Here is a 25,048-nt window from a genome sequence, read left to right as displayed (position 1 = left end):
CTCATTTGGGTAAATATCAAGGAGTGTGTGGATGTAACTCATTTGGGTAAATATCAAGGAGTGTGATTGCTAGATCATGTAGTAAGAGTACATTTAGTTTTGTAAGAAACACCAAACTGTCTTCCAAGTGGCTGTACCATTTTGCATTCTTGCCAGCAATAAACGAGAGTTCCTGTTGCTCTATATCCTTGCCAGTATTTAGTGTTGTCAGTGTTTTAGATTTTAGCCATTCTAATAGGCATGTCTAAGTGGTATCTCATTATTGTTTTAATTTGTAATTCCTATGATATATGATATTGAGCATCTTTTTTTTTGAGACAGAGTCTTGCTTTGTTGCCCAGTCTAGAGTGAGTGCCGTGGCGTCAGCCTAGCTCACAGCAACCTCAAACTTCTGGGCTCAAGCGATCCTTCTACCTCAGCCTCCCGAGTAGCTGGGACTACAGGCATGTGCCACCATGCCCGGCTAATTTTTTATATATATATATATATATATATATATATATATATTAGTTGGCCAATTAATTCTTTCTATTTATAATAGAGACAGGGTCTCGCTCTTGCTCAGGCTGGTTTCAAACTCCTAATCTCAAGCAATCCTCCTGCCCCGGAGTGCTAGGATTACAGGTGTGAGCCACCATGCCTGGCCTAAACATCTTTTTTTTTTTTTTTTTTTTTTGAGACAGAGTCTCACTTTGTTGTCCAGGCTAGAGTGAGTGCCGTGGCGTCAGCCTAGCTCACAGCAACCTCGATCTCCTGGGCTTGAGTGATCCTTCTGCCTCAGCCTCCCGAGTAGCTGGGACTACAGGCATGCGCCACCATGCCCGGCTAATTTTTTTATATATATATCAGTTGGCCAATTAATTTCTTTCTATTTATAGTAGAGACGGGGTCTCGCTCTTGCTCAGGCTGGTTTTGAACTCCTGACCTCGAGCAATCCGCCCGCCTCGGCCTCCCAAGAGCTAGGATTACAGGCGTGAGCCACAGCGCCCGGCCTAAACATCTTTTAATATGCTTAATTGCCATCTATATATTTTCTTTCATGAGGTGTCTGTTCAGATCTTTCATCTATTTTTGAATTGAGTCATTTGTTTTCTTATTTGTAGAATTGTAAGAGTTCTTTGTGTATTTTAGGTACACATCCTTTCCCAAAAGGGATTTTGCAAAAATTTTCTGCAAGTCTATGGCTTGTCTTTTTATTCTCTTAATGTATTTTGAAGAGTAGAAGCTTTTTTTTTTTTTTTTTTTTGTATTAAAGAGACGAGTTTTGCTCTGTTTGACTAGCTGGTCTCAGACTCCTTGCCTCAAAAGTGATCTTTCTTCCTTGGCCTTTCAAAGTACCGAGATCACAGGCATGAGCCACCATGCCCAGCCTGTGTCTTCTCTGTTTCTTAGTCTCGGTAGAGGTTTATCTACTTTATTGATCTTTAAAAAGAAACAGTTTTTGGGTTTGTTGACTATTTCTATGTTTTCAATTTTATTTCATTGTTTTCTGCTTTATTATTTTTCTTCCACTAGCACTAGTCTTACATTGTTCTTCTTTCTCTAGTTTCCTAAGGTGGAAGTTTAGAATATTGATTTTAGATCTATCTTCTTTTCTTATATATGCATTCAATGCTATAAATTTGTGGGATTTCACTGCATCCCACAACTTTTGATAAGCTATATTTTAATTTTCATTTGATTTAAAATATCTTAAAATTTCTCCTGTTGAAATTTTTTTATTTTTATTTTATTTCATCATATTATGGAGGTACAAATATTGTTAGGGTTACAAATATTGCCCCTGCTCCCCCTCCCTCCCCCCAATGTGTCCAGTCCACCACCGATGGTGTGCATCACACACATTATGGAAGCATACACCCCTTTCCTCCTCCCCCCTCCCAAAACTTCTTATTTGATAACCACATGTTATCTAGAAGTGTGTTGTTCAATCTCCAACTACTCTGGGACTTTCCAGCTGTCTTTCTATTACTGGTTTCTAGACTAGTTCTGTCATGGTCTGACAGCATGTTTGTATGATTTCTAATCTTTTAAATGTTAAACATTTCTTTGTTAATTTGTGTTTTATGGCCCAGAATGAGGTCTGTCTTGGTGAATGTTCCATGCAACCTTGAGAAGAAGAATGTGTATTCTGCTGTTTAACAGAATATTTTAAAATTAGAGTATTTTTAACAAATCAACTTGATAGATGGTATGGTTTAGATCAACTATGACCTTATTGATTTTCTGCCTGCTGGATCTGTTAATTACTTATAGGGAGGTATTGAAATCTCCAACTATAATATTAGATTCAACTATTTTTCCTTGTAGTTCTTTCAGTTTTTGTTTTGAGACAGAGTCTCACTCTGTCACCCTGGTTAGATTTCAGTGGCATCATCATAGCTCACTGCAACCTCAATTTCCTGGACTCAAACCATCCTGCCTCAGCCTCCCAAGTAGCTAAGACTATAGGCGCGCACCACCACCCCTGGCTGATTTTTTCTGCTTTTAGCAGAGACAAGGTCTGGCCCTTGCTCAGCTGGTCTTGAACCCCTAGCCTCAAGCGATCCTCCTCCCTCAGCCTTCTAGAGTGCTAGGATCACAGGCGTGAGCTACTGTGACTGGCCCCTCTTTTAGTTTTTACATTGTATATTTTGACACTGTTCCTAGATGTATACACATTACAGATTATGTCTTCTTGAAAAATTGACCCTTTTATTATTTAAGTAATGCCCTTTTTAACCTCAACAATTTTCCATATTCCAAAATCTTTTTAGTTTGCTTTTTCTGAGATTAATGTAGCTACTCTTTCTTTTGATTAGTGTTAGCATAGTATGTCTTTATACAACCTTTTTTTTTTTTTCTTAAAGACAAGGTCTCACTCACTCCGTCACCCAGGTTGGAGTGCAGTGGCCCAACCACAGCTCACTGTGACCTGAAATTTCTGGGCTCAAGCAATCCTCTGGCCTCAGCCACCTCAGTAGCTGGGATTACAGGCATAAGCCACTTCACCCAGACTGCTTTAGTGTTATTTTTAAAGTTCTTTTTCCTTCTCGCATATTCCTTGACTGTAGGGTAATTGAAATTTTTTTCCTTATAATTCCTAGTAATTGTCTATGGAGCCCCACCCATGGGATACGGCACCCTGCCTCCAGAGAACAGAGCCCCACCTATGGGAAATGAAGGCCTGCCTGTGGGAAATGGAGCCTCGCCTGTGGGATATGGAGCCCCGCCTGTGGGATATGGAGCCCCGCCTGTGGGATATGGAGCCCCGCCTGTGGGATATGGAGCCCCGCCTGTGGGATATGGAGCCCCACCTGTGGGATATGGAGCCCCACCTCCAGGCTACAGAGCCCCACCTATGGGATATGGAGCCCCACCTGCTGGATCTGTAGCTGCCCAGACTCCTGAAAATGGGGCTTCTCTTCCATCTACCTCATCTCAGGCCCATTCTCCACCTTCTAAGATATAAACCTTGAAGACTCACCAAGCAAAGAGGCATCCTAAAATTGAAGTCAGGATAAGGAGGACTCAGGTATGTGATCACAGGACTGTCATAGGTAGTTGTTCCACCCCTTGGAAGGGCAATCTTAGGAGGAAGGTGAAGCTTTAATTCTGTGTGTGTGTTTTTGTTATTTTTAAGAGACAGGGTCTTGCTCTGTTGCCCAGGCTGGAGTGAAGTGGTGTGATTATAGCTCACTGCAACCTCCAACTCCTGAGCTCAAGCAATCCTCCTGGCTTCAACCTCCCTAGTAGCTAGGACTACAGTTGCATGCTACTACACCCAGCTAATTTTTAAGTTTTTTGTAGAGATGTTACACAGGGTTATCTTGAACTATTGGCTTCAGGCAATCCTCCTGCCCAGTGTGTCTAGATTTTAGAAGCAGAGTAAACTCTTTTTTTTTTTTTTTTTTGAGACAGAGTCTCACTTTGTTGCCCAGGCTAGAGTGAGTGCCATGGCGTTAACCTAGCTCACAGCAACCTCAAACTCCTGGGCTCAAGCAATCCTACTACCTCAGCCTCCCAAGTAGCTGGGACTACAGGCATGCGCCACCATGCCTGGCTAATTTTTTCTATATATATTAGTTGGCCAATTAATTTCTTTCTATTTATAGTAGATACAGAGTCTCGCTCTTGCTCAGGCTGGTTTTGAACTCCTGACCTTGACCAATCCCCCCCACCTTGGCCTCCCAGAGAGCTAGGATTACAGGCGTGAGCCACCGCGCCTGGCCCAGAGTAAACTTTTGACTAACCATGCTGAAAGGAAGAGTATCATTGTAGGGCTTATTCCCAATAATTTTGTTGACATTGGCCAACATTTTTAAATAATCATCTTGAATGTGAGTATGGAAAAAGTTTCCTGCCTTTCTTCCTTATTCCCATTCAAGAAACATTTACTATGCTCTATTTGCTAAGGCACTAAGATATGTGCTAAAAATACCATGTTGAACACTTAGCTGTTTTTCACAACATTTATGTTAATGGAAGGATGGAACAACCTAAATTTCCAATATTGAGAATTTTATAAATTATGGTACATCCATACAATGGAGGATTATGCAGTTGTTGCAAAGAAAGCTGCCTTTGAGAAGGCCAAAAACAATGAAGCAATGAAGAAAAAGGTTGACAAATTTGACTATCAAAATTTTGAAATTTCTGTACGTCAAAAGTTAAAACATAGGCAACAGACTAAGAGAAAGTAATTTCCAATATCTGTATTAAATAATTTATAATTAGAATATATGGGTAACTACAAATAGACTCAAAAGAAAAGAAATGACAAAAGACAGGACTTGCCAAATAACCAAGGCAATAGCATGTCAGCCAGGTGTGGTGGCTCACACCTATAGTCCCAGCTACTTGGGAGGCTGAGATAGGAGGATCACTTGAGCCCAGCCTAGGAGTTTGTGGCTGCAGTGAGCTATGATGATGCTACTGTACTCTAGCCTGGTGACAGAACAAGAACCTGTCTCAAAAACAAACAAACAAACAAAAAAGGGTTCAACCTAACTAGTATAGGGAAATGCAATTTGAAAACTCTTTTATTTATTTATTTTTGAAACAGAGTCTCACTCTGTTGCCCTGGCATCAGCCTAGCTCACAGCAACCTCAAACTCCTGGGCTCAAGCAATCCTTTTGCTTCAGCATCCCAAGTAGCTGGGACTACAGGGATGTGCCATCATGCCTGGCTAATTTTTTCTATATATTTTTAGTTGGCCAATTAGTTTCTTTCTATTTTTAGTAGAGACAGGGTCTTGCTCTTGCTCAGGCTGGTTTCGACCTCCTGACCTTGAGCAATCCGCCCTCCTCGGCCTCCCAGAGTGCTAGGATTACAGAGGCGAGCCAGTGCGCCCAGCCCAAATATTAAAACTCTTGATATAGCGATTTCACATTTCAGTATCTACCCGAGAATACTTACACATGTGCACAAAATGCATGTGGAAAGATTTCATTACATTGTTTCTAACAGCAAAAAATTAGAAAAAACCTATTTGTCCATTGATAGGAAATATATGAATAGACTATGATATACCAATGTGACATATGCAAAAATGTCTAAGAGCTATTATTAAATGAGAAAAGCAAGTTGTAGGTAGTATATACTACAGTGATTTTCAACCTCATCAGACTGCCCCCCTTTATATTTATGTTTGTAACATATTTATATATTTTGTAACATGTTTATTTGTATATCTATGATAAATATTTTATGTCTCCTTTATTCCACTTCAATGAAATTTGTAGACAATTGCATATGATTCCATACCATTTCAACCCAAATTAATATAATACCATACATGTGATATAAGGAAATAGTTTATAATAAAATTTTAAATATTTTAATATACTATACAAATACTCAGGTTTCAGTACACTAGAAGACATAATGAAGTAATCAAGTGTTTGCCTCTCATATGTAGATTCACCATAGGTATAAACACTAGAAATGCTGATACAGGTATGTTGCATTGGTGACTTGAATGCCATGTCATTGGTAATGTTTTCCAAAATGGTGAATAATCCTTGAAAAATTTCCAAGTAAAACATAACTTTAGTTTTCCCTTAATTTACACAGTGGTTGAATTCCTAGAAATTTCTGTTTATATTAAAATTATGTAAAACAGGGTTATGCTCTAGGTTCAAATGATTATAGACATGTGTTTCACTTAATCAATGGCCAGAGATCCATTTGAAAGTATTGAGGGGGTATAGGACAGTTGGTAGTTATGAGAGAGTGCCCTATACCTTTCAGGATGTCTAGACCCTTCACCCATTAAATGGCAGCAATGGCTTCCAATTGTGCTAACCAAAAATGCTCCCACTTATTTCTTAAATGCCCTCCAGGGAGCAGTACCATCCTTGCTGATAACCACTATTCTAGAGTATTCTATACTGTTTCAAGGTTTTCAGCCCCTTCAGAGCTCACCATTCTCCCACACTGGCCAAGTTCCTAATTTCATTGGCTTATCAAGCCACCTAAAAGGAAGAACTTAAAAATATTATAGCAAGTATTTTTAGATATTATATAGCAGGAAAGTTTCAGGCGCTCTAAGTCTATAATATTACTGGATCCAGAAGACATTTAAATTAGTATATTTTCTATGCACATTTTATGTTGTTGAAACCATGCTACATACAGTGTTTCATTAGATATTTTACTTTTCCACAGATTTTTAAGAACCCCTCAAATATTTTTAGTGACCACATAATATTCTGACACAGTTGCATAATAATGTATTTCCTTAATCCCTATTTTAAGGTATTTGGGTTGCTTCCATGTTTTGTTATTATAAACAACTTTGTAATTAATTTGTGTACAGAGCTTTTTTAAAAATGTTGAATGATTTCCTTAACACAGTTAAGAGTCATTGATTCTCACTGTAAAAATGAGGAAAGCAGATACTCCTATGTTCTCAAGGATGGCCTTTCCTAAGGAGGTCAGGTATATATATTAATGGATATTATGTGAAAAGGGAGTTACTGGGTCAAATGTAATTGAAAAATCCAAGGAACATGCTTTCTTTACCTTACTACTTCTCAGGGTTTTGAATATAGTAATAAACATCATAAATCTCCAAGAGGGAGAGATTTTCAAAATTATTTGACCTTAGAATATTTTATTCAGTAAACATTTTGGGAAAACTATTATTCGGCGGAACAAACTTTGGGAAACATTTTCTGGAACCATGGGATATTAGAATGAACTTGGGTATCCTGAAGTATGCTAGACCTTAAAGCTTTTTCCAAAAATGAAAACAAGTCAAAGACCATTCTTCCTCCCATTCCAAGAAAAAGAGCTTTATATCGTTTAAAGAAAATAGGAGGTTTTCTTAAAGAAGATGTATGATAATATAGAAAGTAGCTGCTGCTTCCTCTCAGAAATTACAAGCATAAAGTCATGGGTCTAGGAAGCTGGGATGGCCCTTTGCCCAAGCACTGGCATGAAGAAAAGAAGTAAAAAGGGAAAACATAGGCGTAAACCTTTTCTAAAGGTTCCAAACAGGGAATCTAGACCGTATTGGATCTTAAACTGAGGTCACAGGATCTGGCTCTGTTTTCTCTAAAATTCTTGGAGGAAAGTGACAAGATTTTTTTTTTTCTTATAAAGTTTCTTCTTTTCTCACTTTCAAACCACTGTACATGGGCAAAAGTGACAAGGAGAGGAAGAGAGTCTCCAAACTAGAGCCAGGAATAAGGTTCCCTCATTCAGCTTTTCAGCATCTGCGGGAATGTGATGGTGAGTTGGAAACGGGGTCAATGGGTGAGGCCTATTTCACACTGGAATAGTTTTCTAAGTAATTGTTATCTAGCAAACATTCTGGAATTAGAATTCTAAAAGGGTAAAAGCTAGGCTTTATCTTTTGTTCTTCATGCATACTTGTACCATGTGGATTTGAGGCAGGTCCAAGTCTCTTGAAGATGGAATTCCATCATGTTCTCCCCTGCAAAGGGTACCTGTTTACCTGGTCCACACACTGCCCCAACACAACCAAAGGCTAGGACTGTATAGGGACAGACCAAGCAGAACCAGTTTGGACCCATGTGGTGCTGTGTGGCACACCTACTGTTAGCTCCCACTGTCTGGTGTTCCCCTAAAGACTCACTCAGATTCTTTCTATAAGAAGTACTTCCTGTAATAAGTGCTTTGAGTACTATGTATTCAAAGGAACCTGGTTTTTCCTTTGTCTAGGACAAATCCAGAGCAAATTTAGCCAAGCCTGCTACATGCTTAAAGCATTCATTTGCTGAGTTCCTCAGCACCCCATTGACATTTTTGAGTACTTACTTCTTTTTTTTTTTTTTTTTTTTTTGAGACAGAGTCTCACTTTTGTTGCCCTGGCTAGAGTGAGTGCCGTGGCATCAGCCTAGCTCACAGCAACCTCAAACTCCTGGGCTCAAGCGATCCTCCTGCCTCAGCCTCCCAAGTAGCTGGGACTACAGGCATGCGCCACCATGCCCGGCTAATTTTTTGTATATATATATTTTTTAGTTGGTCAATTAATTTCTTTCTATTTTTAGTAGAGACGGGGTCTCGCTCAGGATGGTTTCGAACTCCCAACCTCGAGCAATCCGCCCGCCTCGGCCTCCTAGAGTGCTAGGATTACAGGCGTGAGCCACCGCGCCCGGCCGAGTACTTACTTCTTGACTCATTCCCTGAGCTGGTAGATTCCACTCTTCTTCCTGTGTATTCTATAGCTGCAATATAGAAAATGTGCTCTGTTGTCTACTGTCTCCTTATTTCCTATTAGGAATACAAAAGGATAGAAAGCAAGCCTTTTAGTCCTGTACTATCTGGTAGCTGACCCACAAAATAAGCCTCCAAATACTCCTTTTCTTGGATAAGTGGATGCTTACCAGCCTGCTGGAGCAGAGCCTTCCTGGCTCAAATGCCCCAAGGTAACAGGAGGAAAACATACATGTGGTATGCTTTCTCAATTCATAGATTAATATGTGCAAGAAATACACAGGGCTTTTGTTTTCTTTAAATATAATTGTTACCAAGACCCCCACCATCATCTGCCTTGTTGCTGGGCTCCTGCCAAATTCCAAGAATATGCAAAGGTATCCAGGCCCTTCCACTCATCAGACGGCTTCTGAAACAGCCACTGTCCAGTCCCGACAGTCCCATCAAGTCTCAGAGCTTGATTGTTTCCTTGTGACCCCAGAATCTTGGGTGGGCTTTGAACCTGAATGTCAGAGATCCAACTCTATACACCATTTGTCCTTGAGGTGGGGAGTAGGACCCCAATGCATACTCCTTGAGAAACTCACAGTTCCACCCCAAACTCCCAGATTCTGCTCTCTGCTCTGCTGTTGGTCTGCAGCCTCTTCACCTCTCAAGCACTGGTCCTAACCCAGGATTTGGGTTTCTACAAAAGATAATAGAAAGCCTTTGCCTTTACATGGACTTGGTTCTCCTTGCCCAGTACCTGGCTGCTTGCTTAAAAATCATGTATATATGTGTGTAAAATGTAGAGACCCAAATTAATACTGCAAAAACTTATTCTGCTGCACAGGTAACCTAGTCGTGGGGTTGGAAGTGAAACACGACATCCATCCCGAACTTTACCTTGAGCGTCTTCTGGAGAGTGGAGATGGTGGGGCAGACTCAACCATGGACTGCCTTGCCAGCCTGCTGATGCACTTCACTCTTGTTCTGTGCACAGGTTCCCTGTCACTTCCTTGCTCAATTCCATGTGTGACTGCTTACTGTTTGGTCCTTCTTTCCAGAGGAAGTGAGTGAGGGTGCCACTAATCAGCCATCGAGAAGCCTGCCTGTATTGTTTTGATGCCCCTACCAGGAAGGCTTTTGGTCTGGATATGTGGCACAACCTTGTAAGGACATCAGTTGGTCCCTTGTGCAAATAAATTTTCCTTACCTGCAAGTCCTTATCTCTTCACAATTTGATTCCTAAAAAGGAGATGAGGGTTTTCTGGTCTGGCATATAAGGAGCTGGGAAGTTAACACTCCCATCTTAACAAGATAAAAGATGAACAAATTGAAAATTAACAAGCCATTTTTGATCAATCAGAGAATTGAAGTCATAGGATAAACTTCTGCCCATAATTTGGGGACAGACAGGTAGATACAGTGAATCATAACTTACCAGGAGCAAAAGCTCAGGAACAGAAACCTGCCACTGGAGTCTATACCAAGGTAGGAAAACTTAAATTGTAATTGATGGATTGTGAAAGTTCAGTGTGGCCCACTCTTACGGGGTACCCAACATTTTTGTGAGTTTTATCTCCCAGGTTACTACTCACATTTCCTGATTTCAGAACTTTGCACAAAGCTACAGCAATCAAAACAGTATGATACTGGCATGAAGACAGGCATATGGACCAATGCACTAGGATAGAGAACACAGAAATAAGTATTCATATGTTCAAATGATTTTTTTTTTTTTTTTTTGAGATAGGGTCTTGCTCTGTTGTCCGGGCTACAATGCAGTGGCATCATCATACCTCACTGCAACCTCAAAATCCCAGGCTCAAGTGATCCTCCTGAGTAGCTGGGACTACAGATATGTAACACAATGCCCAGCTAATTTTTGTATTTTTTGTAGAAATGAGGTCTCACTATGTTCCACAGGCTGGTCTCAAACTCCTGGCCTCAAGCAGTCCCTCCCATCTTGGCCTCCCAAAGTGCTATATTATAGGCATGAGCCACTATGCCCAGCCTCAAATGATTTGATAAGGGTGCCAAGACTGTTCAATTGGGAAAAGCTGTTTTTTTAAAAAATGGTACTGGGAAAACTGGATAGCTACATGCAGAAGAATGAAACTGGATCCCTACCTCTCACCTCTCACAAAAATCCACTCAAAGCCTGGCGCGGTGGCTCACACCTGTAATCCTAGCACTCTGGGAGGCCGAGGTGGGAGGATCGCTCAAGGTCTGGAGTTAGAAATCAGCCTGAGCAAGAGCAAGACCCCGTCTCTACTAAAAAAAAAATAGAAATTAATTGGCCAACTAAAAATATATAGAAAAAAATTAGCTGGGCATGGTGGTACATGCCTGTAGGGAGGCTGAGGCAGAAGGATTGCTTTGAGCCCAGGAGTCTGAGGTTGCTGTGAGCCAGGTTGACACCACGGCACTCTAACCTGGACAACAGAGTGAGACTCTGTCTCAAAAAAAAAAAAAAAAAAAAAAAAAAAAAGAACATCTCTATGAAAGACAAAAACAAAACCCTACAGGTAGCATCAAACTTAGTGGTAAGAAACTGGATGCTTTTCTGCTAAGATCAGGAATAAGATATCCCCTCTTACTGCTGCTATTCAATATCATACTAGAAGTTCTGGCTAATGCAATAAGACAGGAAAGGAAACAAAAGGTATACATATTAGGAATGAAGAAATAAAACCAACTTTGTTCACAGATAATTGTCTATGTAGAAAATTCCAAAGTATCAACAAAAAAAACTTCCTGGAACTCAGTGATTACAGCACAGTGCCAGAATACTAGATGAATAGACAAAGATCAGCGGCTTTCCTATATACCAGAAATGAACAATTAGAATTTGAAATGATACCATTTACCAAATACCATTTGCCAAAAAAATAAAATACTTGGGTATAAATCTAACAAAATATGTACAAGAGTATATGAGGAAAACTACAATAGTTTTCTGTTGAAAGAAATCAAACATCTAAATAAATGGAGAGATAGTCCATATACATGGACAGAAAGACTCAATATTGTCCAGATGTCAGTTTTTCCCAACTTAATCAATAGATTCAGCATGATTCTAGTCAAACTTCCAGCAAGTTATTTTATGGATATCAAAATTTATATGAAAAGGCAAAAGACCCAGAATAGCCAACGTAATACTGAAGGAGAAGAACAAAGTCTGAGGACTGACTCTACCTGACTTCAAAACTTGGAATAAAGCCGGGCGCGGTGGCTCACGCCTGTAATCCTAGCACTCTGGGAGGCTGAGGCGGGCGGATTGCTCGAGGTCAGGAGTTCGAAACCAGCCTGAGCAAGAGCGAGACCCCGTCTCTACTATAAATAGAAAAGAAATTAATTGGCCAACTAATATATATATAAAAAAATTAGCCGGGCATGGTGGCGCATGCCTGTAGTCCCAGCTACTCGGGAGGCTGAGGCAGAAGGATTGCTTGAGCCCAGGAGTTTGAGGTTGCTGTGAGCTAGGCTGACGCCACGGCACTCACTCTAGCCTGGTCAATAAGCGAGACTCTGTCTCAAAAAAAAAAAAAAAAAAAAAAAAAAACTTGGAATAAAACTACAGTAATCAAGACAGTGTAGTATCAGCAAAAGGATGGACATGTAGATCAATGAAGCAGAATAGAGAGTCTAGTAATACATTACACAAATACAGCCAACATTTTTGACAATGGAGCAAAGGTAATTCAATGGAGAAGGGATAGTCTTTTCAACAAATGGTGCTAGAACAACCAGGCATTCACATGCAAAAAAAAAAAAAAAGGTTGGGGGCGGGAGGAGAAAAAGAAAAATCTAGACATACACTGTATACCTGTCACAAAATTTAACTCAGTACAGATCAAAGAATTAAATGTGAAACATCAAGCTATAGAAGATAACATAGGAAAACATCTTGGTTTTTGCAGTGAATTTTTAGAAACAACAAAAGCATGATCCATTAAAGAAAAAATAATAAGTTGGAATTCCTTAAAATGAAAAGCTCTGCTCTTCAAAAGACACTGTAAAGAATGAAAAAACATGCTGGGCAGAGTGAGGCTCACATCTATTATCCCAGTGACTTGGGAGGTTGAGGCAGGAGGATCACTGGAGCCTAGGACTTTGAGACCAGCCTGGAGAACATAGTGAGACCTTGCCTCTAAAAAGAAATTTAAAAATTAGCAAGGTGTGGTGGCACATGCCTGTAGTCCCAGCTACTTGGGAGACTGAAGAGGGAGGATCCCTTGAACCCAGGAGTTTGAGGCTGCAATGAGTTATGATCACAACACTGCACTCCAACCTGGGCAATTAGACCCTGTCTCTTGGTGGGGGGGGAGGAAGATGGAGAGAGTGAAAAAACAACAGTCTCCTCAGACTGGGAGAATGCCTGCTTGGTAAAGGACTTAACATCAGTAGAGAAGTCAAAACTCTATTCTTCCCCTCTTAGGGTCCTGGCTAGGCCTGAGAATTAACCTGACATAAGATAGATTAATAGAAAAAGCATACAAATTTAATGTAAGTTTTACATGGCATAGGAGTTCTAATAAGGAAATGAAGACCCTCCCCCCCAAAATGGAAAACCATTTGTGGAAAAGCAAATTACGTGGGGATGTGAAAGGAAGATAAGAATTATTTTAACAAGGTCTGATTGTATGGATTTCTCACAACCATGACTCCCCATTGAAAAATGTTTCTTTTTGTGTGTGTGTGTGTGTGTGTGTGTGATAACCTTTTATTTATATAGAATTATAAATTACAAACTATTATTTTACTCAATTCTTTTAACCACCATGTGAGGCAGACATGCTAGAGGGTATTAGCTCCATTTCACAGGCAAGAATGGAAACACTGGATCCACAGGGAAAGCTGGCCACCAAGTAGGCAGACAGAAATGGACTTAGAACTCAAGGAAGACATTCCAGTGCATGAGGAATTCATTTTGTGTGGAGTCGAAACCCAGGTGCTAAAATGTGGGCCTTGGACTAACCTCTTAGATGATCAAATGTCAACAGGCCTAAACTGCTTATTTTTATTATTCCTGGTAACCCTGGTTTTCCCACCTTTTATGTGTCATTTGCAAAGGCTTTATATTCTTTGACAAACAAATGCTTTCCAATTTGGATTATCAGTCATGCTGGGCATACCATGGCCCCCAAAGACAAGAAGTTTCTTACAACATCAGAGGATCCAAATGCTCAAGAAATTAAGGACATCTATGGACTGAGTGGTCTGATAGAACACAAAGTAGCTTTCCTGAGAACTCATGTGCCAAAGGAAATGAAGCTGTGCTCACTGGCCATTCAATAGGCAGCTATTTTTGTCTCCAGATATTGAAGCGTGCCCCTAAGCTCCCAGTAATTCGCTCCTTTCTGCTCTTTCCAACAATTGAGCGAATGTCTGAGTCACCCAAAGGCAGAATTGCCACTCCATTTTTGTGCTGGTTTCGGTATGTTCTCTATGCTGCTGGCTACTTATTATTTAAACTGTGTCCTCAGAAAATCAAGTCTTTGGTGATCAGAATGGTCCTCCAAAGATGGAACATGGAGAGTGAATTTTCACTGATGAATGTACTAGAACCATTTCTGCCTTGCTAACGCCGCCTACCTCAGAGGCCAAGAAATGATGAAGGTGGCAGAGAGAGACAACTCATAAAGGAACGTTTATCTAAGCTTACATTTTACTACGGTGCTACTGATGATTGGTGTCCAAAAGAGTACTATGAAGACATCAAGAAAGATTTTCCAGAAGGAGATATTCGACTATGTGAGAAAAATTTACCTCATGGTTTTATCATCCATTTTTACCAGGAAATGGCGGACATGGTTGCTGACTGGCTAAAGGATGATCTGTCCAAAATATAAATCCAGACACAAGGAAACAAGTACCTACTGCCAGTACATGGAGGCAGTAGGTGTATTATATTTAGTACGTAAATGCTTAATTTTGATGTTTGATTTATCAGAAAAGAAAAAATTGAGAACCTCTTGGCTTAAAAACTACAGGCTCCTAGCCCCCTGGGTTACAAGCTAATGTAAACACACTTGATGAATCATTCCATAGGTTGAACAACACATTTTTCCAAGACTCAGGGAACACAGTGATCTAAACAGGGTCTCATGTTTGCACAGAATACCCAGTGGCACCATATGGTTTATTTTGGTAGGCAGGATCCCTGCAGATAAAAGAAAATCTAAATTTAATTGATTTAAATTGAGTAACACTGTCGAATAGGCTCAACTAGGGGAAATTATGAAATACCTACTAGAAAATGTGAAAGAGCAGTGAATGTCAAGGGTATGGTTAGGTATGTGACGTGTGTGAGATCACAACAAGCATACACTCATGTTCTAGTAACAGGAAGTGGTGAACAGTGGATATTGGCAGTGGACTTGGGTCTCCTTTAGTACAGAAAATGAAGATCAGCCCAGACTAACTTTGCACAGGTCTTGGTTAAGATCATCAGTGTCGCTTCTGATCTACCTACATTAGACAGAACAAAGCTCACCAGACCTTCCTCTGGTCAGCTAACCAGACAAGGAGTTGTTGAAGGATCCCAACTGTGCCTCCTGCCATAGGACAGCCAGCAAGTTCTGTGCTAAGCCTTAGCCTGCCAGGTTATAAGCTCCCTGAAGACTCCTCTTCTGTCCTGAATTCAGTTTGCAGGTGCCAACATGCTGCTGCTCCTGTGATTCTTGCAATAAAACTCTACTGAAGACCAGCAATGAGCCAGGTACTGTGCTAACCACTGAGGATAGAGTTCTCAGCTACTTCATGATTCTTTTCTTCTGAAAATCTTCTAGTAAATAATTTTCAAAATGGCATTTTAAATTGCCGAAAGCATTACCATAAATCAGTTCTCCATTTCTGCATTAACTTTATTTGTTGGAAAGAAATTATTGTGCTAATGAACCAAAGCAAGTTATGAAGTTAGGTGAATTTACCTGCTCTGGACACACTGAGGTCCGGTGGGGAAAAACCATGGTCTCTGGCCTGACAATATTGCTACCTTCCCTAGATTGACTCAGTCCTGAGACCTTAGGAATTAGTAAATCACATTGACTGCAGTGACAGTTCATGATCGATCAGAAACATTCTATTTTCTCCTAGAGAAAATCCCTCATGGCATTATCATTCCTTAAGGACAATGGGATGTTGTCCTTCCTCTCAAAACCTAAATCCACCTGATGAAAGATTTGGCTCTGATATGCTGCCAGCCCAGTGATGAGAGTTGAATGAATATTGTCCTTTGGCGTGGCTTCTACATCAGAGCAAATGACTTCTCAGAGGGGAGAAGCTAAGCTCCAGACAAGGAGTACTCTTAGCCTGAGGGGAAGAGCCGACAGGTATGCAGGCCAGGGGCACAGGGCTGCACACAGTCCTGTCACAGTCTGCATGGGAGGCCTTCTAGAGATCTATTCGAGAAGCTAGGACTTGTGGCCCTGAGTGCCTTGCATACAGGAGATGCTCTGTAGTACTAAATCAAAGCACATGAACAAAGACAGGGGAAATCATACCTACTGGAATAATGAGTAACATTCATAGCTTTTTTTTTTTTTTTTTTTTTTTTTTTTTTTTTTTTGAGACAGAGTCTCGCTTTGTTGCCCAGGCTAGAGTGAGTGCCGCGCGTCAGCCTAGCTCACAGCAACCTCAAACTCCTGGGCTCAAATGATCCTCCTGCCTCAGTCTCCCAAGTAGCTGGGACTACAGGCATGCACCACCATGCCCGGCTAATTTTTTGTATATATATTAGTTGGCCAATTAATTTCTTTCTATTTATAGTAGAGACGGGGTCTCGCTCTGGCTCAGGCTGGTTTCGAACTCCTGACCTCGAGCAATCCGCCCGCCTCGGCCTCCCAGAGAGCTAGGATTACAGGCGTGAGCCACCGCGCCCGGCCCATAGCTTTTCTTTTAGCTGTTATTTTACTACATCACTCTGTATTTCAGAAGTCTGCATGTATAAAATTGTATCTCACTTTTGTCTTTTATTTTCTTTTTTTCTTTTTATTTTTTTTTTTCTTCTTCCCTTCCTCCTTGACAATCCTCATTGTCCCACTTTTGTCTTTTAAAGCTTAAAAACAATATTGGCTCTTAATTCATGTTTATCACCTGAACACCAAATGAATTTTTGAAATAAATGTTTTACCAGCACTTAAAAAAAAAAAAAAGAATGGAAACACCATTCCCATATTTAGTATAAGACAGCAGGGATCTAAGCCCTAGGCTTCCATACTCACAACTGCTTTTTTCCCATGGACTTTGCCATACATCATTTTAAAGTAATCTGATTTCACAATGTTTTAAAATATAAGAATAACATCTGTAACATCTATTGCTGACAGGTTAACTTTGGAGCCAACCAACCTAATTAATTATCTCATAACCTGGCACATTTTAAGGCACTGTTATACCTCTCAATTTCACAGCTATGTTTGAGGGCCCCATGAGCCAAAATTGCAGCAAACCTGACCTGAAAGGACCAGGAACAAACTGGTTTTCAAGCCTATTTCCAAATTTAACCTAGGCCTGGCACATCTTCACCAATTGCTCAGATGGCAAGCTGAGGCAACTAAGTGAAGGCCTGCTTAGAATTGGACACTGATGAAAAAACACAAGCAGTATCAGACTGACTTCTTTAAGGATAACATCCTCAGAAAGCCTATTGCTGGTCTACCACAGTACCAGCAGGACAAAGGGGAATACTTCTGGAGTCCAGAATATGCAAGAAAAAGGTCAATTAAGCTGCCTGCCAAATGCCTAAAAAGCCAAATAGCGCTAAGTTCATCCATGCCAAACCAAGAAAATGGTTTGTTCCTTCCTGAGCTTGGTTTTAAGGAGGAAGAAGATCTTCAGAGAAACCAGAAAATCCCATCCTGAACCCCCAGGAGGGGTTGGGCAGGGAAGGGGGAGAAATGGTGAGCTTTTCCCAGGCTTGATAGTGCAAGGAGAAACACAATCTGCCACTGTGAAGGGGAAAAGCTATCTTGGTTAGCTTTGCTCTTCCATAAGACAAGGGAACCAGAGACTAGAAAGATCAGGGCTTGGGTGACCGATCCTGGGAAAAGTAGGACTTCCTCACATGAAGTGCAAAGGTCCATGGAGAGAAGAGTCTGTGCACAAATTATAAGCAAAATTTTGAGTATATGTGTGTACCCATCAAAGGGGTCATTTATTCTCAAATCCTGAACTAGAGAAAGGGACTAAACCGGTTGCAGGCTAGGATAAAAAAGCCACCAGATGCACTTAGGGCCAGCCATGTCTGAGAGCTCTCAAAGCCATCCCTGAAAACTTAGAACATGGATTCAAAGAGACAGCTGACTTTTGTATTCTCCTTCCCAATTGTATTTCAAGTCTTTTCAAAACAAAGCCCTAGGAATACCCAGATTCAAGTATGCATTTGGACTCGGACCACTGTTGCAGGAGTCTTAGGGATCCTCATACACATGCTTGAGTCATTTATTCACCTGTTTAACACCTCAGGATAGAAGATCTGACAAAACGGGACTCCTTTCTCCATGGAATGTGATTTCAGAGGTGGCAGCAGCCAAAGTGGAAAACACTGGAATTTTTCCTTGGAACTTGACTGTGATGAGAGGTTCCTGCCATGAGCATAACCAACTGTCTTTTCCCTGACTCTTCCCTTTGTTTTTGAAGAGAGAGTGAAAATAATCTTCTCTGAAGATACTTCATAATTCAAAAACTCAAAAACACATGATCTCAATGCACTGTGCTTTCAGATATTCTGGGTCTAGTTCAGCTGGTGGATGAGCTGATTGATGCGTTCACCTTGATAGCCGGGTGAGCCCCTCTCCTTGAGAAAGCCCACTTTATTCTTGGTAGCATGATGGGCCACTGAGAGTTGGAAAGGACGCAAGAACCATGAGATCTCCTGGAAATGCTTCCCCGGGAAGGCAATTTCATGAATGAGGTCTTCCAAGCAAATGACACCAAACTTCCCCAGGTGCTCTTCAATCACTGTGTTATCTGTCAGAGGGATGGTCATATTCTTGACCTTGGCTTGTCCACGTTTCAAGATGAGTTCCTGGACAGACTTCAGATCTAGAAATCCCCAGGTCACATAAGGTTCCACCATACGCAGCAATTTTAGGCTCTGCGGGGTGACGCTAACAAAGACACCACTGAAAATTTTCTTTAGGCAAAGTCTCGCGAAGGTCTTTTGCACTAGTGAGCTCACCCCATTAATCCTTTGGATGCGTACAACAAAGGCCAAGGAATGTTTATCTGGCAACTTCAAGGCATGAGGTTTTACTTCTAGTCGTCTGAGACGCACCCTGTCGCATTGCTGCCGCCAGGAATCATGTAGAAACGATTCCAGTCGCTTAAATCTGGGCCCTTTTCCTTTCCTCTGCTCCTTCTTTGCCAAAAGTGCCTGCTTTGCCTGGCTGGCTTTGAGGGCTTGGTAAGCCTTCCTCTTTTTCAGGAGATTTTCTGGAACCAAAGGGATTCTTTTCCTTTCTTCTTGCTCCGCCATCTTTCCAGTGTTGCAGCTACTGATCTGAAAAATGTTTCTTTTCTCCTAGTACATGGAGGGCCTCTTTTATATGGTGGTTTTTATCCCCTATTTTCAGGAAGAAAAGGGGAAAATTAGAATGCCCTCCTTGCATCTGCCATTTTTCAGGTTGCCTTTAGCTCAAAGTAATCTTTACGGTATATTTTAGGGCGGTACATCCTGCCACCTTTCATATCCAAAATATAGAAAGAACTCTTACAAACCAACAATAAGAAAACAAACTAATTAAAAAATGGATAACAGACCTGAACAGACACATCACTAAAGAAGATAAACAGGTGGCAAAGAAGCATATTAAAATATGCTCAACATCATATGTCATTAGAGAATTGCAAATTAAAACTGAGATACTATTACACACCTATTGGAATGGCGAAAATTCAAAACAGTGACAACACCAAATTCTGGTGAGGATTTGGAGCAACAGGAACTCTCATTCATAGCTGATTGGAGTACAAATGGTATAGCCACTTTGGGAAACAGTTTGACACTTTACTAAATTATACTGTTACCATATGTTCTAGCAATTGTGCTTCTTGCTGTATACCCAAATGAGCTGAAAATCTATGTCCATAAAAAAATCTGCACTCAAATGTTTATAGCTGCTTTACTCATAATTGCCAAAACCTGGAAGCAACAAAGATGTCCTTGAATAGGCGAGTGGATAAATAGGGGTACATCTATACAATGGAATATTATTCAGCTTAAAAAGTAATGCGCTATCAAGCCACGAAAAGATATGGAGAAATCTTAAATGCATATTGCTAAGTGAAAGAGGCCAATGTGAAAATGCTACCTACTGTACAATTTAAACTCTGACATTCAGGAAAAGGCAAACTATGGAGATAGCGAAAAGATCAATGATTTCCAGGAGGAGGAGGGGAAAGAGGGACGGAAGGATTTTTAGGACAATGAAACTATTCCGTATGATACTGTAACAGTGGATACACACCATTACACATTGGTGAAAACTGATCCTCAACCTTTTGGCACCAGGGACCGGTTTCACGGAAGACAGTTTATCCAAATTTTTCCATGGATGGGGAAGGAGCCAAGCTCAGGCAGTGATGCCAGTGATGGGGAGCAGCTGTAAATACAGATGAAGTTTCACTCGCTCTCCCCCCATCTTCCTGCTGTGTGGCCCCCCACCTAAGTGTCATGGAAGACAATTTTTCCACGAACGAGGAGGATGGTAGGTGGGCAGCAGAACTCTGCGGCCCAGTCCTTAACAGGCCGGACTAGTACTAGTCCATGGCCAGGGGCTTGGGGACCACAGCATAGGATACAAAACACAAAGAGTGAACCCTAATGTGGATTATAACCTCCAGCTAGTAATAACATATCAATATTGTCATCGATCATAACAAATTTACCACACTAAAATGTTAATAATAGGGGAAACAGTGGAGAAGAGAAGGTATATAGAAACCCTATATTTTCTGCTTGATTGTTTAGGAAACCTAAAACTGCCCTTTCAAGGGCTAGAGTGGGGGATAAAAGGTGGGGACTCATCTAGGGGGTGAGCCTGTGATTTCTCACAGCTTTTTAGCTGCCTGAGGGCTCAGGGCTTAGTGGTAAAAACCACCATGTAGAAAAGCCTGAGCCTGAATAATTACTTATTCAGGTGCCATTCTAAGTGCTTTACCTAAATTAGTTCATTTAATTCCTGAGCAACAATCCTGTGAGGTAGGAACTATTATCATCCCCACTTTACAGAGGAGGAAATGGAAGAACAGAGAGATTAAATAGGTTGCTCAAGATTGCATAGCTGTTAAGTGGAGCCAGGATAAGGTATTAGAGTGTGTGTGTGTGTGTGTGTGTGTGTGTGTGTGTGTGTGTGTGTGTATAACACTAAATCACCATCTCATTATTCTTATTCTATAAACTGAGCAGTTTTTTAATAAGAAAAATCATCTTGATTTATTTTACAAACCAAAGTCAGTACAGATGGCTTTGTTCCAACTGGAGGAGGTAAAGCGTCTCTTTCACTTGGAAGGTCTTTGTTTGTGGGGTTCCTTCTCTATGCAGCCTCTCCAGGGACTGTGGTGGGGAGTAATTTCTCAGAACTGCTTGGGACTCCTTTTTTTTTTTTTTAGACAGGGTCTCACTCTGTTGCTCTGGCTAGAGTCCAGTAGTATCATCACAGCTCACTGCAACCTCAAATTTCTGGGTTCAAGCAATCCTCTTGCCTCAGGCTCCTGAGTAGGCAGGGCTACAGGTGTGTACCACCACACCCAGCTAATTTTTTTTCTATTTTTAGTAGAGACAGGGTCTTGCTCAGGCTGGTCTCGAACTCTTGACCTCAAGAGATCCTCCTGCCTCAGCCTCCCAGAATGCTAGGATTACAGACGTGAGCCATTATGCCTGGCTCCTCCAGTAGAATGTTCAGTAAGAATGGCAAGAGCTGGCTGGGCACTGTGGCTCATGCCTGTAATCCTAGCATTCTGGAAGGCTGAGGCAGGCAGATCGTTTGAGCTCAGGAGTTCGAGACCAGTCTGAGCAAGAGCGAGACCCCGTCTCTACTTAAAATAGAAGGAAATTAGCTGGATAACTAAAAATATATAGAAAAAATTAGCCAGGCATGGCGGTGCATGCCTGTAGTCCCAGCTACTCGGGAGGCTGAGGCAGGAGGATCACGTGAGCCCAGAAGTTTGAGGTTGCTGTGAGCTAGGCTAATGCCACAGCACTCTAGCCTGGGCAACAGAGTGAGATTCTGTCTCAAAAAAATGTTCTTTTTCTCTTCTTTTAATGTGTATATTAGTACACTTGATAGTTTCCCAAAGTCTTTGAGGGTTTTTTGTCTTTTTTTTTTTTTTTTACATATCAAGCTCTGGCAAGTTTTATTAAAGAAAAATTTTGCATGATTTACATTTCACCAGTCTGTTCTGGCTTGCTTCTTATGATACCAGAGTCACCTGCTTCAATGGTAGCCAGTGTGCATACTTTGCGGTATTTTCTGCATGCCGTGCCCAGTGCAATATTATTGCCACTGTAATGATGGACACCAGTTTTGGCTAACATGGCATAGTAAGTACTCTTATTTCAGATTTCCTCAAATCTAGCAGCTATTGGCGAGGATGACCAATTTCACTTTGCCTTCTCTGATCATCTTCAGAGTCTACTTGTACCCCAGCACATACTTTCCACTCTTCATAACAAGTTAGAGCCTAGCGTTGACTCCAGTGACTTTTTCGTTGTCTTTGTGGCCACTATCTTCCTTCCTTAGGTGTACGGGATGGCCCCCAACCAAGACCAGCTGCCAAGATGGCCAGGGAGCGAGAAAGGAAGTCTTTGAGGTTTTGTTCATTGTTCTTCATTCTTGTTTGTTTCTGCTCCTCAAATCGGTTAATTTCACATACCTATCTTCAAGTTTGCTGATTCTTTTTCTGCCAGGTGAAATCTCCTCTTGAACCTCCTAGTAAATTTTTTTTTCTCAGTTATTGTACTTTATAATTTTAGAATTTTTAAAAAATGTCTGCCTCTTCTTTGTTATTCTGTGTTGAGACCTAATTCTTACTCTTTCCTATATTTCTTTCAGCTCTTTGTATTTAAAATAGTTGATTTTAAATCTTGTACTAGGGTAAATTAAAACACCACAGATCTTGCTGTTCTTACTGCAATTTGTTTTTCTCAACTGAAAGCTCTTTGGGTTGCTACAAGCCTTTGGTTAATTTCCAGAGTTCTGTGAAAGCTGATTCTGATGATATGTACCAGGTTTTTCATCATTTTACGAAGGCAGGAAACCCTCAGTGGTTCTCACTGAACCATTTTTTTGCTAACCCCTTGCTTGGATCTTGATTCAAACAAACAATAAGGAGGTATTTTTGAAACAATTGGCAAAAACTGAACACTGACTGATTATTAGACTAATTATTCATTATTTTAAAATTTTGTTTGGTAGAAAAATTCCATGAAGGTTTTATATATATATATATTTTTATATAAATACATATAAAGCCCCTATTAGAGACACATAGTGGCATTTAGGGTTTTCTGAGATTTGCTTGCAAATACTCTGGCTTACACGTCAGAAAAGTGTGTGTGAAAAGAGGCCGGGCGCGGTGGCTCACACCTGTAATCCTAGCACTCTGGGAGGCTGACGTGGGCGGATCACTCAAGGTCAGGAGTTGGAAACCAGCCTGAGCAAGAGCGAGACACCCTCCCCCCCAGTCTCTACTAAAAATAGAAATTAATTGGCCAACTAAAAATATATAGAAAAAATTAGCTGGGCATGATGGCGCATGCCTGTAGTTCCAGCTAATCGGGAGGCTGAGGCAGAAGGATTGCTTGAGCCCAGGAGTTTGAGGTTGCTGTGAGCTAGGCTAATGCCACGGCACTCACTCTAGCCTGGGCAACAAAGTGAGACTCTGTCTCAAAAAAAAAAAAAAAAGAGAAGGGATACATCTGGGTCCAAGCAAGGTTGCTTTGAACTGGAAAAAAATAATTGAGTTCCTAACTGGCCTTGAGTAGAAGGGAATAAAGCAATGTCCTGGAAGATCGGCAGCATGTGTGTTGAAAGAATGAAAGGCAAAAAGACAGAATAAATCAGGCACCCCCCAGGACAAAAGAACAAGTTACATAGCAAGTAAAACATGGTAACCATCTCAGTTTGAATGGCAAAGGATTAGCCAGCCATGGTGGTGTACCCCTATAGTCCCAGCTACTCAGCAGACTGAGGTGGGAGGATTGCTTGAGCCCAGGTGTTTAAGGTTACAGTGAGGTATGACACCATGCCATTGTACTCCAGCCTGGGTGACAGAGCCTGTCTCCAAAAAGAAAAAGAAAAAAGACCTGAAAGTCAAGGGAATTGATCGGTCAAGTTCAGGCTCAATCCTGGCCTCAAGTCTATGGTCTCAACCCTGATACTCCACCACATCCCAGGGTGGTGGGAAAGACTTCTTTCCTGGAGCTGTCAAGAGAAGAAGTTTTCCCACCTGACACTATTCTGTTTGGCTTGAACAGCACTAACACTGAGACCCAAAGCTGGAGCTATGCCCAAGGTGCTAGGCCTTCAAGAACAGAGGCCCAGGATGAGGGAAGCTTCTGTTCTTCTTTCAGATTCAACAGCCTCAAGACATCAACTGGGGAAAGGAGCTTTCTCTGGTTACTCTAGATTTAACCAGCAAAGCTCCAGTAATCTTAAATGGCATTATAAAGTGTGCAGCTGTAAGTTCTTTACACTATACTCTAAATGCAAAGACCTCAAAACCCTGAGGGAGGGAGTGTGCGAAATCCACCCAGAAGAGATCCCACAGGGCAGGACAGGGCAAGGCCTGGGCACTGGGTGCTCCACATTCAAGCCTGCTCTGCCGCCAGCGTGCCAGATGGGAAGGAGCCACCAGGGAAGACAGGTGCCCCGTGGCCTTGGCCAAAGGAGTGCTTGGGAAATAGCCAAAATGAAGAACCTGTTGTTCTTCCACTTTGTTGCTCTTTTTCCTCAGGAGGAGAGGAAATAGATTTTAAGACAAAGAATCCCTGGACTTGTTTGTGTACACAGCTGGGGAATTTGAATCTCCTCTATGGCTAGGTTGGGAGAAAAATAATAAAGGGAGAGAAGCGGGGGTGAGGACGGAGCCACCAGAGAGAACATGCTAAGGTGCTGGGCCAGGGGACACTGCTGGGCATAGATGTGCCATAGGGCCTGGGAGCATTGCTACTCTGCCTCATTGTGCTGTCACTGCCACCATGTTAGGCAGAGCAGGGATGGCTTCCCAGTGTGAGGCAAGTCTGGCATTTCTAGGAAGTATAATCTGTAGGTCACTTTGGAAAATGAGGGGCCAGAAGATGCCATATATTGTCCATGTGAGGTGCGATTTGAAACCAGCACCCCATGTAGAACCACTAGGCTCCCTAACCGAAGGTGCCCATGGCCTCAGACC

At 41.4% G+C, this 25,048-nt stretch overlaps 1 protein-coding gene and 3 pseudogenes across 4 annotated transcripts in view; 2 read left to right on the top strand and 2 right to left on the bottom strand.

Moving 5' to 3' along the window:
• Window positions 1–9,586, top strand: part of WBP2NL (WBP2 N-terminal like) — a 48,952-nt gene extending 39,366 nt beyond the window's left edge. For 2 of the 4 annotated variants that reach the window (XM_076006959.1, XM_076006960.1), the window contains exons 6-8: window positions 3,087–3,514; window positions 7,632–7,717; window positions 8,500–8,588. In XM_076006959.1, coding sequence (XP_075863074.1) covers window positions 3,087–3,451 — 365 coding nt within the window. In that variant the 3' untranslated portion in view covers window positions 3,452–3,514; window positions 7,632–7,717; window positions 8,500–8,588. Of the gene's footprint in view, window positions 1–3,086; window positions 3,515–7,588; window positions 7,718–8,499; window positions 8,589–9,497 lie in introns of those variants that run through there. The other 2 variants (XM_012741859.3, XM_020287799.2) reach the window with 2 other exon arrangements.
• A 218-nt stretch (window positions 9,587–9,804) lies between these two features.
• LOC142873321 (large ribosomal subunit protein uL30-like 1 pseudogene) lies at window positions 9,805–19,151 on the bottom strand (annotated as a pseudogene).
• Window positions 13,421–14,802, top strand: LOC105858601 (lipid droplet-associated hydrolase pseudogene; annotated as a pseudogene).
• A 2,883-nt stretch (window positions 19,152–22,034) lies between the features above and the next one.
• LOC105858484 (large ribosomal subunit protein eL30 pseudogene) lies at window positions 22,035–25,037 on the bottom strand (annotated as a pseudogene).
• Window positions 25,038–25,048: the final 11 nt, after the last annotated feature.

This window comes from Microcebus murinus, chromosome 10 (genome assembly GCF_040939455.1).
Source record: "Microcebus murinus isolate Inina chromosome 10, M.murinus_Inina_mat1.0, whole genome shotgun sequence".
Classification (NCBI taxonomy): Eukaryota; Metazoa; Chordata; class Mammalia; order Primates; family Cheirogaleidae; genus Microcebus; species Microcebus murinus.
Note: the sequence above shows the minus strand (reverse complement) of the source record. Positions and strands in the feature narration are given on the sequence as shown.